The sequence below is a fragment of the Vicia villosa genome, unplaced genomic scaffold (assembly GCF_029867415.1).
Source record: "Vicia villosa cultivar HV-30 ecotype Madison, WI unplaced genomic scaffold, Vvil1.0 ctg.002106F_1_1, whole genome shotgun sequence".
NCBI lineage: Eukaryota > Viridiplantae > Streptophyta > Magnoliopsida > Fabales > Fabaceae > Vicia > Vicia villosa.
In genome coordinates, this window is record NW_026705842.1 from 136,962 (window position 1) to 156,440 (window position 19,479).

The 19,479-nt window shown below is 35.2% G+C and overlaps 1 protein-coding gene across 1 annotated transcript; it reads right to left on the reverse strand.

Moving 5' to 3' along the window:
* Positions 1–8,661: 8,661 nt before the first annotated feature.
* On the reverse strand, positions 8,662–12,214 carry LOC131637894 (uncharacterized). The gene is made up of 5 exons (XM_058908465.1): positions 11,683–12,214; positions 10,069–10,173; positions 9,649–9,693; positions 9,332–9,469; positions 8,662–9,246 (listed from the first exon to the last, which is right to left on the reverse strand). Exons 1-5 carry the CDS (start codon positions 12,070–12,072, stop codon positions 8,920–8,922), a joined length of 1,005 nt encoding a protein of 334 aa, XP_058764448.1. The 5' UTR covers positions 12,073–12,214; the 3' UTR covers positions 8,662–8,919.
* Between the last annotated feature and the right edge of the window lie 7,265 nt (positions 12,215–19,479).

Sequence of the window (19,479 nt, forward strand, 5' to 3'; positions counted from 1 at the left end):
TTCCGAAATATGCCCTGGCAGTTAAAAAAAACAGTTTTGGCCAATTTTGCTAATTTATTCATTTGTTAGGTATGGTGCATCCGGACAACATTGTGCAAGACGATGGAGTATTAGTTCCGGAAATTGTCAACGTTAATAACGATCCGGTTATTGACGTTACTCCTATGATCAATGCGGTCGATGTTCGGCAACATTTTACAAATGATCGGAGCTTCGGTAGTCGCGAACAATTGATTGATTGGGTTCGGAAGGAAGCTAACAAACATGGATTTGGAATTGTTATTTTAAGGTCGGACAACGGAAATAGTAGGCGGAAAGCTTTCGTTGTTTTGAATTGCGAACGGGGTGGTAGTTATGTACAATCAAACCGGGTGCTAAAACACGAGGACACGGGATCGAGAAAGTGCGGGTGTCCGTTTAAGTTGCGTGCTAATCGGAGGGTTGATGATTTGTGGCGGTTAACCGTAATTTGTGGAATTCATAATCATGCCTTGGATGTCAAGTTACACGGACATCCAATGGCGTGTCGTTTGTCCCGCGAAGAGAGGAATGTGATATCGGACCTAACGATAGTCAAAGTGGCGCCTCGCAATATACTTGCCGATTTGAAGCGTAAGAAACCGGATAGCGTTTCAAATATCAAGCAAGTTTACAATGAACGGCACAATCTCAAAGTATTGAATATGGGCCCTCGGTCGGAAATGCAACAACTTTTGAAACTACTAGGCGATAACAAATATGTTTCAAGCTTCCGAACCTCTGAGGATAAAGTTACGGTGCGTGATATTTTTTGGACTCATCCCGAAAGTATCAAATTATTCAACACATTTCCAACCGTTCTAGTCATGGATTCGACGTATAAGACAAACAAATATAGGCTTCCGCTTCTAGAGATAGTCGGTATGACCTCGACGGACAAGACTTATTCGGTGGGGTTTGCTTTTTTGGAGTGTGAAAAAGAAGACAACTTTATGTGGGCCTTGGGAATTTGCAAGTCTTTGTTACTTGATCAAGAGGTTATGCCAAACGTCATTGTCACCGATCGGGACAATGCTTTGATGAATGCGGTCGATACCGTCTTCCTGACATCTACCGCTTTACTTTGCCGGTATCACATAACTTGCAACGTGAGAAGCAAGTTGAAACCCGCAGTTGGGACAAAAGATAGGCCGGATGAAAATGGTAAAGTTGTCAAAGCCGGTGTTGTGGTTGATAGGATAATGGCGGCATGAAGGGAAATTTTGGATGCATACTCCGAAGAGGTGTATACCGAGAAATTGGTACACTTTAGGTCTTTGTGTGGTTCCATTAAGACTTTTTGTCATTACGTCGAATCCACCATTCTTGACAAAGTTAGAGAAAAAGTCGTGTGCGCTTGGACAAATTGGGTTAGACATCTTGGTTGCACAACGACTAACCGAGTTGAATCCGCACATGCGGTCTTCAAGAGGTGGTTGGGTGATAGCAAGGGAGATTTGTGTCGGGGATGGGACACCGTCAACCAAATGCTCCAAAATCAACACAATGAAATTCAAACATCGTTCGGTCGGAGCAAGACGGTTATGGAACACCGGTATAAGGGCCAAATTCTATTCTCCCAATTGATTTACAACATATCTCGAACGGGTTTGAATTTTTTGTTTCATGAAGCTAAGCGGTCGGAGACCACGGGGACGGATGGTTCATTATGTGGGTGCACCATTAGAAAGACATACGGCCTTCCATGTGCTTGTATACTTGCAAAAAAGAAAAAGTTGAATTCACCCATACGCATGGATGAGGTAGCCGACCATTGGAAGAAACTTCGTTTTGATGATTTTGACTCGCCGATAGAAAATGACTCCAAAATCACCATCTTCGACGAGTTGGAAGTGATAATGGAGAAGTTTGCTAAAGCGGACGACACAACAAAAATGCATATAAAAGAACAATTGCGAAAGATCGCATTTCCGGAGACCACCGATTTGAAACCGCCATCTCAACCGGTTAAGACGAAAGGTGCACCGAAAAAGTCCAAAATTACACAAGATGACACGTCAACAAAACGATCTCCTTCCTACTTTGAACATGTTGATGCATCGTTCCCGGAAATTCATGAGACACCTAAGTCCAAGTGTAGTGGTAACAAAGGTGCCCGTATTTCGAAGCCACCTCGCACACCGCCGATAAAAAAAATCACCCATTGTCTACATTGATGAGATGCCACTTTTTATGCACAAATATATCGATAACATCGTTGATGTTGGAGGCGACGGCAATTGTGGATATCGGGCCGTTGCGGGTTTGCTCGGTAAAGGGGAAAATAATCACACTTTAGTCCGACGGGAACTTATTGCGGAGTTGACTTCGTATCGGGACATCTACGGCCGACTATATGAAAATCAAGAAAAGTTTGCGAAAATTCATGATTCACTTGTTCCATCACTTACCGGTATCGCTCCGGTCTCGAAGTGGATGTCATTCCCCGATATGGGTCATCTAATAGCAAGTGCATATGATATTGTATGCGTCGATTTGACGAGGTTTGGACTAAGTGAGACTTTCTTTCCACTTCATAGTTGGCCGCCATTGGACTCGTCGGGCCGGATCATATGCATCGGGTATCTACGATCGCGGCACTTCGTCCAAGTGTTTTTGAAACCGGGGTGTCCTATACCAGCTACTTGTTGTCAATGGACCGCACATCGTTCAAATGAGGCGGAGACTTGGCCGGATCCTTTCGTTTCAAGAATGACGGAGTTTGAAGAAATGATGAGCCAAGAGCGCGAGCAAAATAGAGAGCGGTCAAAGAACGTGCCTATTTTGGACTTAGGATCCACCGATTGGTTCGGTGAATTTTAGTTCGTTCCTATTCGTTTTTTGTTTGTAATGACCATTTTTGTATGTATTGTTGTTTATCATGTAAAATCGGACCGATTCAATACATATATAATTAGGCATGGCAACGGGGCGGGTCGGGGACGGTTTTTACCTCCCCCAAACCCAAACCCGAATCCCCAATCAATCCCCGTTACCCGCCCCAAACCCAAACGGGGATGGGGAATTAAAACCCAAACCCGTCTTTAACGGGTTCGGGTTGGGTTCAGGTATCCCCGCCCCGCCACCATGTATTTCGTAAAATTAATTTTTTAATAAAGATAATTACTTTTTCAAAAATCAAATTACATTATAAATAACAAAATAAAACAATCTCAAAAAAATTTCATACATATATTTCAAATATTTAAAATAATAAATACAAATCAAATTATTAAAACATTAACCACATATTTAATAATATAAATTATGAAATATAAATAATAATGTACATATTGAAATAAACGGGGCGGGTTCGGGTTCGGGGTGGGTACTAGTGTCCCCATTACCCGACCCATCCCCATGTTTTCTAATCGGGGAAAACCCAAACCCGAACTCAAACCCAGTCAAAGCGGGTTTTCCCCGTCAACTCCGGGGCGGGTTCGGGTGGGTACCCGTGGGTCTGGGTTTTATTGCCATGTCTATATATAATATAAGTATGTTTTATGTCATATTTGTCTAATTTATGTTTAATGTCAATTCCATTTGTTCAATTTACACAACACACTAAGAAATCAACAAAATGTAAAATTTATGTCTGTTTCTGCATAATTCGGAAATGAACTTCCGAAATATACATGTCTGCCTCCAATTTTCGGAAGTTCATTTCTGAAAGGTCCCCTGAGGCAGGATAAGGTTTGTTGGGCCATCAATGCTCCAATAAGTCTATAAATACTACACACTCTTCTTCATCCTCTTCACACCACAAAACACAAACGACACAAACCTACCCCCACCTAGCATTCGTCTACTTTGAAACCGGCTACCCGATGCCGTTCCAATTTCGCTTCTCGCGCGACACGCCGTTTGCGGAGTTGATACCGTCGCTTAACACGCTTTTGCACTATCCCGAGAATCGAAAGGTTGTCAAGCTCGAGTACCGCTCGCCATCGCTTAACGACGAGGGAGGCATTAAGTTCACACCTTTTGAGATCAAGAACGACGAAGATTTAGAGGTTTTGTGGACAACGTTCGACCGATTTTCTTCGAAAGGCCCGATCGAGTTGGACACGAAACTTCAAAGATCGGCGGACGATGTTATCAAAATGTTGACTCATCCCCACCTACCCGTGTTCAACAATATGTAACTTTAATTTTCAGTAATATTATCGTTGTAATCTTCACCCGATTAAATAAAGCGAATCGTTGTTGTTTTTCATTTTTCTTCTGTCCAGACATAAATTTGGAGGTTCATTTCCGAATTCCCTCAAGGGGGTGCGTTCGGAGATGAACTTCCGAAAACACCACATTTTCTGAAAAGTAACTTTATTTCGGAGATGCATCTCCGAAATCAATATTTTATATTAAAAAAAAACACGTTTTCGGATATACATTTCCGAAAACACATTTTTTTACAAAAAAAGTACCTTTTCGAAAATGAACTTCCGAAACAAGGGGTAGTGTGGTAAATTCACCAGGGGTGGGTGTCATGCACTCGGTTTTTTACCGTACCTCTCGCGGAGAGATACACGAATTGACACTCTTCTCTTTTTTGCTTTTGTGTTTTTGAAAATCAGAGAGTCGCCACCGACTTTTATTTTATCCAATTAAGGAAAGGTTTATAAAAGAAACAGAAAAAGACCTTTAAGAAATTCCGGGTAAGGGGGTTGGTTATACAAAGGGAAGGTATTAGCACTCTTTGTATCCATGGTTATCCATGGGCTCTTTAATTTGCTTAGCTCACTTGTTTTGAATCACTTTTCTCTTGCCTTGAAATGCTTGTATGTGGTTTCAAATACTTTTTCAAATTGACTTTGTAATGATCCTTGTGCGGATGTATACAAAGTGTTTTATCTTTCGAAAGATGTTTTGAAAAAAAGAACGTTAACTTCGTAATGATCCTTGTTTGGATATATACCAAGTATTGTCTTTTTTTTTTAAAGTTTTATTTTGAAAAACAACGGTATATGAGTCATTTGTTTGTTTTGATTTGAGCAAGCAAATTAGGAGGTCTACCCTAAGTTATAAGGTCTTTTCCTATTTCCTTTAGAAAATTTTCCTTTCACTAGATGTAAACGAAAGTTCGATTTTGCATTTGAAACAGTAGAATTTGATTTTGATTTTGAAAAGAGTAAAAGAGGCTCGTGTGGCTCGATTTGTGAGGCTTTGATGCTTAAAATTTATTTGGACAAGTTCGATGAAGTTCAGAGATGATGTTTGAATACTTAGTTTGTATTGAAAATGACTTAAACTTAAAATTCGAATTTCAAGTTTCTTTGAATATTACAAGTTGTTACAAGAGTGGTATATGCATATGGTAGGCTATGAATTCGTGTCTTTTTCTTTGCTGAAGTGTTCTAGCCATTATATAAGCAATGAAGTGCTTAAAAACTAAGCTAAAAAGCATTAAGTGCTTTTGTTGAATTTTGGAATTTTTTAATATATTAAGCTTTGAATTCAAGCAACCATGGCTTGATTTTTCCACACCTCTTGCTCTAGGCCTGCTGTACTTCTCTAGCTGCAGAGCTTTGAATGATTCTTGGTGACTCATGCTTAAGAACAAAGCTACTTGATATTATCTTGCATTTCTTCTTTCAATTTAATCTTAAATGTGATAAAATTAAACCAAAAAAAGAAAAAAAATGCTATGGGCCTTGGCTTGGTCGTGGGAGGCCCTTCACATTATGGGAAAATGTTTGGATCATGAAAACTTGGCCCCTTTTGGAAAAAAAACCTTTTTGATCAATGATGATTTCATGCATTTTCCCAAAAAATGGTCAACTTCAACAAGGCATAAATCCCTCAATTTTTATCATATGAAGGAGTTCTTGTACTTTTTGGAAACCTCAAAGATTCCTCTAACCAATGCCTTTGGTCTCATATCAAAATGACTTTCCATGCTCCTTGTGTGTCCTTTTGAAAAAAGTGACTTTTTGTTGACTTTGAAAATGACCTGTAATGTCTTGGCTCATATTTTTCAAATGGTGAGTCTAATGACCATGGGACCAATTGCATTTGAAAGATAATTGAATTTCCTTCAAAATGAGCTTTGGTTTGAATATTTTGGATGAAGGATGAGAGAGTTATGACCAGTCAAAGTTCAATTGACTTTTTAGGAGAAAACCCTAATTTTGAAACTTAGGGTTTTGTTGATTTTTGATCTTTCCTTGATGAATTATGATCAACCAATGATCAAATGATGAATCCTTTGACAAAATATGGATGTTGACAAAAAATTTCATTTTTGACTGTCTGTTGACTTTTTTGGTCAAACGGGTCGTCTGTTGACTGTTTGAGCTGCTGACTGTGCGTCTGAGCGAGTTGAAGTTTGAAAATTTGTATGGTGGTACTTTGATATATATGGAGGTCCATGAAATCCATTTGAGGTCTCAAAAACTTGTTCTCCTGAAAAAAACAAGAAACTCTAGTCAGGGACTGTTTGTGTAGGAGACAGTTAAGCTACCTGATTTTTGTGCAGTGCTGAGTCTCTGCTAATCATGTGATATTCAGAAGACTTCTAGAACAAAAATCTTGGAATTTTGAAATGCAAAAGATTGATTTGATTGATGGTACAAAACATGGAGAATTGCACTGTCAGCGGGTTTGACTGTCAACTGGCTGTCCGGGTATTAATGTAGCAGTTAGAGTGAAAATTCAACAGTCAAAGTTAATTTTTTTCTTTTTGTTTTTTTTTGTTGTGTTAATGGTGAAAATTTATTTACATGAGTTGTTAGAAAAACACAGACATAATAAATAAATAATATATACTGTATGCGAGCAAAATTACCGATAATAACCCTGAAAAACATTTAATGCACAGAAAAATAAATATTTAACTGGCAGAAAACACACAAAATATTATCTTAATAATTAAACAACAGTACGACAGATAGTACGACATTTAAATATTACATACTACAATGAACAGTACGACGAGTGAACGGTACGTTATTAAAAAATAAAAGATACGACAAACTTTAAGAATGACGATTAATAACCCATGCTACGAATAATAACATATAAATGATTGGGAGTGTAAACAACCCAGGTCCACATTTTTCAGGACTATGCAGACAGAAGAAAGACATGATTACCACCACGACGGTGATGACCATAAGAAAACACGTTTCTATCCGCTTCGCCATTTTTGCCGGGGAAGAAGAGAGAATGAATATGAAGTAGAAATTTTGAGAGAGGATTTAGAATTTGATGTGAGATTTTATGGAAAAAATGAGAGGTATTTATTGAATGAAAAGAAGGATAGAGACGTTGGGGAATGAAGTGATTCCGTACAAAAAAGGAAAATTTGAGTGGAAGTAGGATTTGAAAGAAAGTGTATGGTAGGGTTTGAAAAAAGAGATGTATAGAATAAAGTTAGGATTTGATTTTGAAAGAAAGAGATTTGAAAAGAAAGGAAAAGATTTTTGAAAATAATAGAATATAGTACAAAAATTAGTGGGAAACAAAAGTTAATAATAATTTACTTGTTACTAGTACAGTCTGAGTCCCCGGACTCTGTGCCTGCAAAAAGATTTAGTTCTGTACCAATTGCGTCAGTACTATTTATCTGTAAATAAATCCCAAATAAATAGCGTGTGTGAAGTAATAAACAGTACTTGGCGTTTGTGTAAGAATAAATTCAACAGCGAGCCAAAATACCGTACAAGAAAAATTCTAAAAACCAAGTATTTCATAAATCAGGATATTTATGGAATAAAAATCCAAGATTATATGAAACTCTCAATTTTTAGACAGAAGTCTGTTGCCTTCTTTTTTTGAAAAAAGATGCGAGCAAATTTTGGGGTATAACAGTGGGCAAGAAGGTTAGGAGGTGGGTGAAGAAATGTATGTCATGAATAACGGTATGCAAGTATGCAGTAGCCCATGGCATAAATCAAATGTGGAGCACCAGAGCAAGGTTACATTGTACCTTCAATGTTTGGAAGAATCACTCAAATGATTTTTATGAAAAACTATTAAAAAATAATTTTTTTAGAAGTTGTATTTCAAAAATAATTTTTTTTGAATAAAATAATATAATATCTAAAATAATATTTCAAAAATAACTATTCAAATCTTTTATAAAAAATTTCTTCGTAAATTTTATTACACAAAATTATGATACAAAATTATTTTTTAAAAATTCAAAACAAACAAACCCAAAATCTCCTATGATTTGCTTCTTGATCCGAAGAGCATTAAAACATATTATAGTAAAAAAACAAACAAAAAGAACTGCTACTTATTATAAACATATATTTACTATACATTAGTTTTCCCTTGCAACTTCTTTGCTCAATCCAAAATAGTGTCTTCTATCCTATGTTGCCATAACTTTCATCAAGCATGATTAAAAGAGAGGTAGAGAAAAAGCCAAAATATTGTCTTATATCCAAAGTTACTAGTCCCAAATTATTTTATATAAGAACAAACCAACCAATCTTCTGCATCGAGCTTACATTCTCTTAATGAGAAATGTTAATAAATTTTCTCCAACACTTTTCTCAACTTTTTCACTTTTACTGACTAGCATTCACGCACTCAACCATTTTAAAAATGGATCTCACATAAAATAATGAGACCTACATGAATTTCACTAAATAAAAAAAATGAGTGCAAGAAAGTAAGTGTCTGAGTAAAGTCCATTTTATACTTCATCTCCAACTTAATCTACATTTTAACAAATAAATCAAGAAAATGCCACTAATTTTGTAACTCATGCTTCTGGTATGTTTGAAGTTTGAACCTATTTCCACTTCCTCTATGCATTTTTTTTCTTTTACATCTATATCAGTTTCTTCAAAGCAAAAATAAAGAAGAAAAAAAACTCAAAATCACATACAAAACTAGTTGAAACAATGAGTGGAACAATGAATAAATCTAACAAATTCTGCACCTCATGGCTCATGTTGTTATTTTACGAAACCGTATCGAAACCGGGTTTTCTAAGATAGAGACAGGAATGTCACTCCAAACATCTGATTTAGTTGGAAGTCGAGAAATTTTCTCTAAAATTTGCAAGTCTTCAGATAGAACATAGCCAAACACAGTATACGGATTTCTCCATTCTTTGTGATTAGCAAGGCTGATGAAGAACTCTGGACCAGAACCGACCCATGCCACCGATCCTCTTTTTATGGCAGGACAGTGTTCTTTTGGAACATCCTTGAACATAAACTCGTGGGATTCTAATGTTCCTTGAATTAGTGCAAAAGGAGGTCCAAATGTAGCCTACATCATCGTTAGAATTCAAAAATATTAACCTAGAACGTTAGATACTTAACTGCATAAACTCTATTCACATGATGAAACTTACCTTTTTTATATGGTTTCCTTTTGCATCCCAAAAACGTCCCCGGCTTTCGGCACGATAAAACTGGCAACCAATACAATGTGACAATGCCAACAGTTCAAGAATGTAGGAAACAGATTGTGGAGCGCATTCTGGCAAAAGCTGTTGCAATGAAAGTTCATAAAAGGTTTAGGAAATGATATTCATGTTTAACTCTAGTAATAAAATAGATAAAATTGAATACAAGACATATCCAGCATTTTGAATACAAAATAATACGGTAAAGTGAGTGATGAGAATCATAGACAAAGAATATAGCGGATATTGAAAGAAATACTTACTTGTATACGAAGAATTCCATAGTCGGTTTCCAAGCCAACAATGCCCTAAAAGTACAAACATACAATGAAAAAGATAAATATACGGTTCAAAGAATTAGAGAAACAAAAATACACATGTAACAATCAAATAGCTACAAGAAGTACACAGTGACAGAACAAAAGTATAATGAGAATATACTTTGAGTGCATTATCATGAACATAAAGCATTGCTTACAAATTCAATACACTTCTCGACGGTTTTTCAATATTATGAAAAAAAAAACAAAACAAAAGTCATGAATACATATCATGTTCTCAGAATGAAGCGATTCAATCATAAAGTTGGATGCTGAAAACATTGTTGAGACAGATACATATCTCAAATAGGTATTTTCAGTACGTGTCTGAGAGAAATAATCACAGTAACAATATTTTCTTACCTCTCCCTTATTAAAGACAAATCCAGAAGTCCACATAACATTATCTCTTGGGGCCGAATTTACTCGATCGGGGTTTAAAGCGTCTTTTTGTTGTTTTAGCCAACACTGAAATGAAAGTAGGTAGTGATATAACACCAGGTAAAGTACTAAAGTGCATATAAATTAGATGCCTAAGAGATAGGAATTTTCAAGCATTATACAATTGTACATTTAAAGCAATAATAAAACAAACTACACAAAGCAGTGACAGTTTACCAACATAAAGTTGTTTCATATAATTCACTACAAAAAGCAGTCACTAGTCAGTCAAAAGTTCTCTAAATCCTGTAATTGAACTTTCTTTTATATAAAACAAAAAATAATCAACAAATAAACCCATGTTTATTTATCATAATTAATCAACTAACTAATCAAGTTAGCCTAAATGCCAGAATAGTCATTCCCGGATAACTGCGCGAAACGGGGCCGACCCCTGAGTGGAATAACGGGATAGTGTATAGCGGAATGACAGCTCTATTTGATCATTTTTGGACAAATTACATATAATAATTATAAACATATTTAATGTAAAATCAACCAAATATCTCAACTAATAAAATATTAAAAAATCAAAGCACACATGACTCTTGAAGTGCATAAACCACTATGAAGGAAGGATAAGCTTGAATCTAAACTCAAATTTGATTGAAAAACCCAAAATTATCCTTAAAACATTGTAAATTTAAGGGGTAAATTCAGTTTTTTAGAGGGAAAAAAGATACAAGCCAAAAACTGCTCCAGGCCGAGAACCACTATGCTCCGCTATCCCGCTATTTACTCTATAGTGGCTGCTGTAGTGTTATGCACCGCTAAGGCTCTTCCCATAGCGGTCGGCCTCCACTCAGCTATAGCGGGATAGCACCGCTATTGGCCGCCATTGACTACTCTGCTAAATGCACTAAAGTGATAATAACCACTAAAAACTCACGCATACAACCATGAGTATCAGGATTCAAACCCTGATGATGGCATCCAACCTAGCAATATTGGCTTCTGCCAATTGAGCTAGGATTCGCGGCTTCGTCTACATACCAAAAAAAATTGCACTAAATGGTTGTTGTTTGATAACTAAACACGGAAGGGCAAATAACAGAAACACAACATTCACATTTTAGTTTAATTTTAACACACTCTACACTATCAACAAATCACAATAAATAACGTATGTGTGACACTGACTTTAGAAACCATTATAATGAAAGTTGAACATTTTATACTATCTAACCATTATGATTGATTTCCAGTGTAAACAATACAAATTTTTCTAATATTGAATAGAAATTTTCCCAATTAAATTAAGGACCTCAAGAAAAGAAACACAAAGGTAATTATCATCATTAAAGCACCGACACCCCGAACATGACCCCGACACGACGACACCAGTAATAATTTGAAAATATAAATAAATTCAACATAATCACAACTGTCGGTGCAGGTGTCTGATACCGACACACCTGTTTTCGGAGGTGTCAGAGCTACACAAATTATCATTATCATAAACCACAATCCAGAATCAGAAATTATCAAGTAGTGGTAACCTAAAATTGAAAAAAAATGATAGAATTGCAACAATACCTCACCAAATCTAGGTCCACAAGCATCTCTATCCCCACAAAAAACCCAAGAATTACACAAACAACGTTGTCCATCACCCCGACACAGATTCTTACAAGCCCTACAACAATCCTCCGAAGAATTCACCCTAAAATCATTCCCCCATCTCACCGCTTCACCCCACAGCTCCAAATGCTCAACCCCTCCACAACATTTTCCTTCTTCCTCACTCAACAAATCCTCAAAACCACTCTTTTCAACCTGCATTGTTACCACCGACGCAGTGTTCGCCCTAAAGACCAATGTAAGGAAAACGTATACCGTGGAACATGAAATTGCACCTATGAGAAAGAAAACGAGGAGCGTGAATTTGCCGAAATCTGAGTCGTTATAGCGACGACCCATTTTCATTTTCTGATTATGAGTAATGGTGTCCGCGAAGGACCATGTAATGAGAAGAACAAGAACAAGAACAAGAACGAGGTTTGTAGATTTTTTTTCATGTTTTGTTTTCTTGTTTAAGATTGTTTAAGATGAAGTTGGAAACAAAATGCTAAAAGTAATGCTTCATCGTAACCATGAATGTCAATTTTCGACACGTTTTACAATTTCCTTTTTGTTTTTTCCTATGGCCTACTACTTTGCTTTATTTGTGATTTTTTTCCTATTAATTTCATTTTTTTTACTCAAAGAACTTTTCAATAATTTTTAAATCTACATCTCTATTTTGTCAAATGTTTCCACTTAAGTACGAAAATTTCATCGCTCCAAATTCAATAGTTGATATTTCGTTTTAGAATGGAAAATGAGAGATTTTGATCTAGATGCTGACATCGACGTTTGCATTTTTGGCAAAGAAGAAGTGGTAGATAAAAAATGGATAAACAGGTAAGATTAACACTTTAACACTCAAGTTAATTATTAAAAAATTTAAAGGAGAAGTCAAATCTTGAAAAATGAATGTGTCATACCTACTTGGACACGAAAGAGAGGTATTTATAAGGTGGAAAAGGAGTATTTGTTAACATGACCATGTTTTTCAAGAAAAATACCAAAATAATCATGTTTCTCCACTATTTTCCAAAATATTCATGTTTTAAATAAAGAAATTAATCTGCAAAGCTCAAGCCAATTGAATTGGCGCTCGCATTAGACATTTTAGAAGGCATGTCAGGTGAATTGACGCTTCCAATAGGTCAAGGCAATATAATTGACACCTCTAATAAGGCAAGTCAATTCGATTTGCGCCTACATTATGATCTTCAAAGAGGAGGCTAATTCATCTGGCGCATACACTTTGTATTTTTTTTAAAAATTTAATTGTAATTAAAACAATTAATTAATAAAAATTGATTAAATACTAATATTATTTAATTTAAATCATATTTAAAAAAAATGGACTGGCTTGGTCCGTTGGAGGTGCACCAATTTGCCTAGCATGCCTTCTAAAATGTCTAATACAAGCGCCAATTCTATTAACTTGAACTATACAAATGATTTTTTGTTTGTTTGAAACATGAGTATTTTGGAAAATAGTCGGAAAACATGGTTATTTTGGTATTTTTCTAGAAAAAACAAGGTTATTTTAAAAACAAATCAAGAATTAAGCCTTCTGAATCTTGTTTTGGGGACTTGATCCGGCCCAAATTAGTTTCCCCCAGACTTGCTAAGTTAAGAGGCATAGTTAGTCTTCAAATCGGGTCGGGCAAAGTTACACGTTCCTTATCGTGTTGGGCAGTGAAGAGGTTTTTTGGAACATTTTAATAAATATTTGTCTAATCATTGAAACATTTCACTTATTAACTCATGTGTGACACTAGGTGATCACTCTAGGGAGTGACATGTATGCCTAGACCATTCAAGTGCACTTGAGTGTATTTGCTATCTCGAGGAGACATTTTGAGTCGTTGGATCATTATTTTGATGTCACCCCCCACAATTTTGTAATGTTTCCCTCTCTTTAAATAAACCTTCTTTTAGATTTATATAAATTTTTCAGTTTCCTTCTTCTCCCTGCTTCTACTTTAGTGTTTTCTTCTGCATTACCCTTGGGCGATATCTCTTTGCTTCCAGTTGTTTCTCCTCCTACTTGAGTTTTTGTGTTGTTACTTTTTCATATTCAAATAGTTTACTCCGCTCAACTTCCTTTTCTTAAATATCATTTCTTCGTCGCCCTTCTTCTTTTTTTATATTTTTTCATGGATGACTTTGGGGGTATGCCTTTGAATGGGGATGGTGGGGGCAGTTATCCCATATCGAGTGTTTATGGGAACCCCGATATTCCAAGTGTAAAACCGCTGGAAGTTAAAGGTCTCATTCCCAATTTTCGTGTTCTTAGTGATAGTTTTGGGAATGAGGGAGGTTTCGTTGAGAGTGGACGTGGCCTTTTCAGTCCTTCTGACATGAATGATGAAGGAAACTCATACACTTTAAATTTCCTAGAGGTCGTTGTGCGCTTAACATGTTTTGTTTTTTATCATGAGGAGTTGAAGGCGGAAATTGTTTCTCAAAATGAGATAAAGTCCCATTACTTTTTTTAATTTCGCTGCCGCTACTCGCCTTTAACCTACTAAGGAAAAAATTAGGAAACATATTCTCTTTAGGAATAACAATCCAACTTCTAATCGGAATTTTCTTTGATGTGACCATGGGATGACATGATCAAACGGGGACGACTTACCTTAGTCTAGCTTTTTGATTGGTGACTTTATCCTTGGGTTTATTCTAAGATAGTAGGGACCGTCTCCATATATGGTCATTCAAAAATAGTGGACAATGCTCGCATAGAGGTGGGCCCATCTTTTGATTAAGAGGTTTCTCATATTGACGGGTAAACGGATCTGTATTCGCTACGACGGGTGCGTTATTCCTTTTTATGAGTGTCGTCTTCAATTTGATTAAAACCCAAGTTACTCTTTATGGCTTTCGAGGAGGGCTTCTTAAACCACAGAGTTATTGCTAAATTGATGAACTCTTTTGCCACCTGCAAAGAACCTGAGCAGAACAAGTAGTAGGAGAGCCAAAGGGTTAAGAAAATAACATGTTCTATGTTGAAGACTTCTGGTTTATTTTTGTCATGATGGTCGAGAATATATTGTGTTAAGTCAACATTCTCGAAGTTGAATTCAATATAAGTTGGCAAAGAAGGGTCGAAAGTTTCACGTGAAAAGACATTTATGGCAGCTACGTCGAACAAAGTCGACGTCATCATCCTTTAAGGGAGATGAAAAGTGTTGGTTGAACCTTCCTAAAATAAGATCGACGCATGTAAAATGTAAAAGTTAACCCTGTGAACATTTCTCGATAGTTGGATTACATCGAAAATGTTTAGATTTTTCCATTGCTCTTTTTTTGGCCCTGCACTTTGTCGAGTTATGCCAAATAGTCTTTGTTTCCAGGAGTAGGAGCTGATTGAAAGACTCTTGCAGAACGATCCATGAACTTCAAGTCAACAACACGTTGTTCAAACGCGGAAGGAATAGCTAAAGCAAAACAAGTGAAGAATTCTTGAACTCTTTCTGGGTGTGATTTAGAAGTAGGATGTGGCCCCATAAATGCTAGAATTTTATCAACGATGACAAATGGAATCAACATTAGGGTTTTCCATATGGAAACCTTTGCTTTTTATGTGGATGGTTGAGGAATGTAGCTAAGCCCTTTTGATTTTTATTCTTCTGAAATAACTAGTGCCAAAGGGTTGTTACCAGTATCCATAACATTCGCAAAAGCGGAAATTTTTAGAACGAGTTGAGAAAAATGGCAAAAGGAGAGTTTCTCTGGTTTTTTCGCGAACTGAGAGGAAAAGTTAGTCTTCTAAAACTTGTTGTTTTTGCAGAAAGTATGAAGATGAACTAAAACGCTTACTTATAGCCTTTTTGGTCATCATGACAAATGCCAAATGGCAACACGCGTTTGAAACCCCAACGTTTCAGTTCCAATAAATGGGAAAGTTTAGTGGTAACGATTTAAAACCCATGACCTAGGGTTTAGGCGTAATCATTAGAAATTATGATGAATTCTTTGGGAAGTGACAAGATACATAAAGTAGCAATTATGACAGTAATGTCAACAGAAAGGTGCCCACACTGTCAAAAATTATTTAAAACAGAAAAAAACCACATTTCTCTGTCGATGTGATGCTCTATCGAAAAAGGCAACTTTGGGGGGGGGGATTTGTTACTTTAGAATTTTCGACATGAATTTAAGACAGGGCATAAGGGTCACAGTCCTAAAAGATGTATTTTTATTATTTTTATGTGTGTCAAAAAGGTCTTAGTCGACTTTAGTGATCAGTTCGTACAACTAAGCTTTGTCGAATGGCCCGACAAAAAGTCCATGATTTTGGTCGAATTCCTTTTGCCAGGGAAACTAGAGTCATGTAGGTCTAAGGACTTAGCATAGTCGAGGCAGGAGAAGATGGATAAGGGCAAACGGTTATTCAGGGACACGTGGAAGCTTGCATGACGAAATTTGCGTGGGTTAGAGACATGGAGGATTTTGCTTAGTCGACCGTTGTAGACGATTATTTTAGGATTTTTATATAAGCAATATTTGTTTTCAGTTTTAGGAGTCTGCATTTGTTACTTTACAATAGAAACTCAAAGTAATCGTGTCAAAGTGAGAAAAGAGTGAATTCTGGAAGATGCGTGTATGAGTTCCATTTACGAATTTCAAGCAATTTACTTTCGTTTTTACATAAAGCTTTTCCTTCAAGTTTGTTTTTCAATGGTTTTACTTTGCATTTTTCTTTTTAACTTCTTTGCCTAGTTCAGAGATTACAATAGTTGTCAAATCAGTTAATAAGTTAACCTTCACATTACTTCAAATTAACATCAAACTTGTTAAGACTTTAGCACTATGTCCTAGGATTCCCTAGTTGATCCTTCAAGTAACCTTTAATAAGAAATTATATGTTGTTTACCAAAAATTAGGGTAAACAATAATCCATAAAATCTTAAACACCTTCAACGATTCTCCATCGAAATCCATAAAATCAAAAGGCACAAACTGAACCCAGAATATTAAAAAGTTAAGAACACTAAACATGAACCCAAATAACCAACTTTAAATATAAACCCAGAAAATGATCCATAAACATGAGCACTAATACTCATTGATTTTGAATATAAATATGAAAATAACACACAATCATAAATTGAACCCTAAACATGAAAGAGTTTATAACCATAAACATGAACCCTAATAAAAATGAAAAAGTAAACAACCTTAATAGTGAATCCTAATAAGAAAATCATAAAATAGGTATTAAGTAGTTAATCAAATTGTTGTGAAGAAATCAAGATGGTAGAAGATGATGCATAAACCTGTTATCGAAAATGGATGAATAATGAGAGAGTTTGTAAAAAGGGAGAAGTTGAATACATAAGTAGAGAAGACAGAAGAGAGAATAGAAAGATAAGAAAGAGTTGAACAGAAGAATGAGAAAGAGAATTGACAAGCGGAGAACCTAAAGATAATAAGTGTCTTTATAAGTGAAGAGGAAGAAAGGGGTAAGCAGAAATAGAAGACATTGAAGAGATAGAAAAAAGGGGAATAAACGGAGATAAAGTAAAATTTTGAAATAATTGGATAGATTTAATTTCATTGTAGAAGTGACATATAGTCCAAATTTAAACTTTATGGTAGAATTTTGGTTGGATGTCAACCAAAAAATAGAAAAATAGCGTAAAATAACAAACTAAAAGTTAAAGTTGTAATTCGGTGAATCAACATGTTACTTTTTGAAAAAAATTGAATATAGTTTACCTCCATTTTGATGTGGTAGCAGATAATGAAAGAAACCAAAGACAACGTATACAAGAATAAGTTTCTTGACTATGAAGAGGAAGAGAACAAAGCTCCTGATTTAGCTGGAACTAAAGTTAAGAGTTAATATGAAAATTTGAATTTTGGTGTAAATTGAATATGGGAAATTGAATTTCATGCAAACATGCATTTTGAAAAGTCTTGTTACAATTGTGATGTTCTTATCGCCAAAGAAGACGGTGAATGACTTTATATTTTGATGTGTTAGTTTTTCTTTTCATTTTTTTTATTAAAAGTCTAAATAAAGTAATAGTATTTTTATTTGGACTTTATTTATAATTTTTTGGATTTTATTTAGTAATTTTGTTGATTTTAATTTAAAATCTTTGTGATTTAGATGAAAGAGTATGAAGTTTTTTTTTAAAATAAGATTGAAAATAATAAAAAAAAAAAAACTGATACAAAGAAGAGGGGGACATAAACCAAAACCCTCTCAATGAAAAAATATATAAAGAAAGAAAGGCAAATCAAGTCTATTCTTTATAAAATTTTTCCGCAAAAAAAACTAGGAATTCTACTGAAATTAGGCTCCGTTTGTTTTGGTTTTTTCTTAAAATGATTTTTATAGTGTTACAAAATTTTATGAAAAAAAATTTTGCAAAGAAACTTTTTGTAAAAGCTTCAAATGAAAATTTTATTTGAATAGTTATTCGTGATTTTAGGTATTTCATATATTTATGGGAAAAAAATTGGATATCAAAATTCAAAAAATCACTTAATTTTGAAGCTATTTCAAATAGATTTTCATAAAAATCATTTTTGAAATACAACTGTTTGAAAAAATTGTGATCATGACTAAGTTTTAGTCTTCAATAATCTATGTTTATGTTCTAGGATACAAAGAAAAAAATTCATTTTTTTTAAAGCTGAAACAAACAGACCCTAGTGTAATCAGTAATCGTGAGACCTATATTCGCTAGAAAATCTGCACAATTATTACCTTCTACAAAAATATGAGAAGCCACAAAAAAACTATATACACAGTTGATCCATCTTGTACGGAGTTGCCAAGAAAAGGAGAAAGGAATCATCTTGTACGGAGTTGTCAAGAAAGGGAGAAAGGAATATTTGGTTAAGAGACTTAAAAATAATATTTATTAAAAAAAATGTCAACATAAAATTAAAAATTAAGATAAAGAACTATAGTTTAATTAATTTTTTTTTATAATCAGAAAACAGTTATTCTTAATATTAAAATATTAATTGTCAACATCAATATTATTTATATTCTTAATTTCAAATTTTTAACAAGAATTAAAAAAATCTTTCAAGTACTACATTTCATGAGCTTTACTATTAAATACATACATATCATCCGAATGTGAAAAAAAATTAAAATAACCAGGTTTAATAAATAAAATACGAAAAAAACCATGTTTTCAGGGTATTTACCAAACTGTCTAGGTTTGGGACATACTGGAAGAGAATGCGCCAAATGAAATGGCGCATGCATGTCACACAAGCCAAACCATTTGGCGCAAAAGAAGAAAAATTAGGGCAAAGTTGTGTTAGCCATTTGAAATGGCGCATATGGCCATGCATTACCACATAGGCGCCAAACCAATTGGCTCCTATGTGTGGGCCATTTTTTTTTTCAAAATTAACCCGTTTCGGGTATTTTCGCGTACCGTTTTTGATTTCGGTCTATTATTTTCGTAAAAACGTCTAATAAATCGAGTTCGTAAAAATCTTATTAACCCTAATTAATGTAATGTATGCGTTATCGATATCGGTTTTTTACTAAAGCTCAATTTATTGATGAAAGACCGATGAACGGTTACAAGAGGTAGTAAGCGAAACTGATACATTGCATTAAAAAAAAATACAGATTATACTAAACTTGCGACGATGTCGAGCCACGATTAGGGCATCTTTTTATATTGTGCCCCACCTGACGGCAAATGCTGCATTTTCGTTCCATTTTGTCGTGGACGTCCATTTCGGTTCTAACCCGTGTACTATTGGGACGCCCTTTTTTCTTTCGCCGCATTG

Bases quoted from the DNA above. Each gene is read 5' to 3' on its own strand.
- LOC131637894 (XM_058908465.1), bottom strand. From the start codon at position 12,072: ATGAAAATGGGTCGTCGCTATAACGACTCAGATTTCGGCAAATTCACG. The intron at 10,174-11,682 runs GTATTGTTGCAA...CTTTCATTTCAG, and splicing joins GTGGACCTAGATTTGGTGAG to TGTTGGCTAAAACAACAAAA. The intron at 9,470-9,648 runs GTAAGTATTTCT...TCATTGCAACAG, and splicing joins ATGGAATTCTTCGTATACAA to CTTTTGCCAGAATGCGCTCC.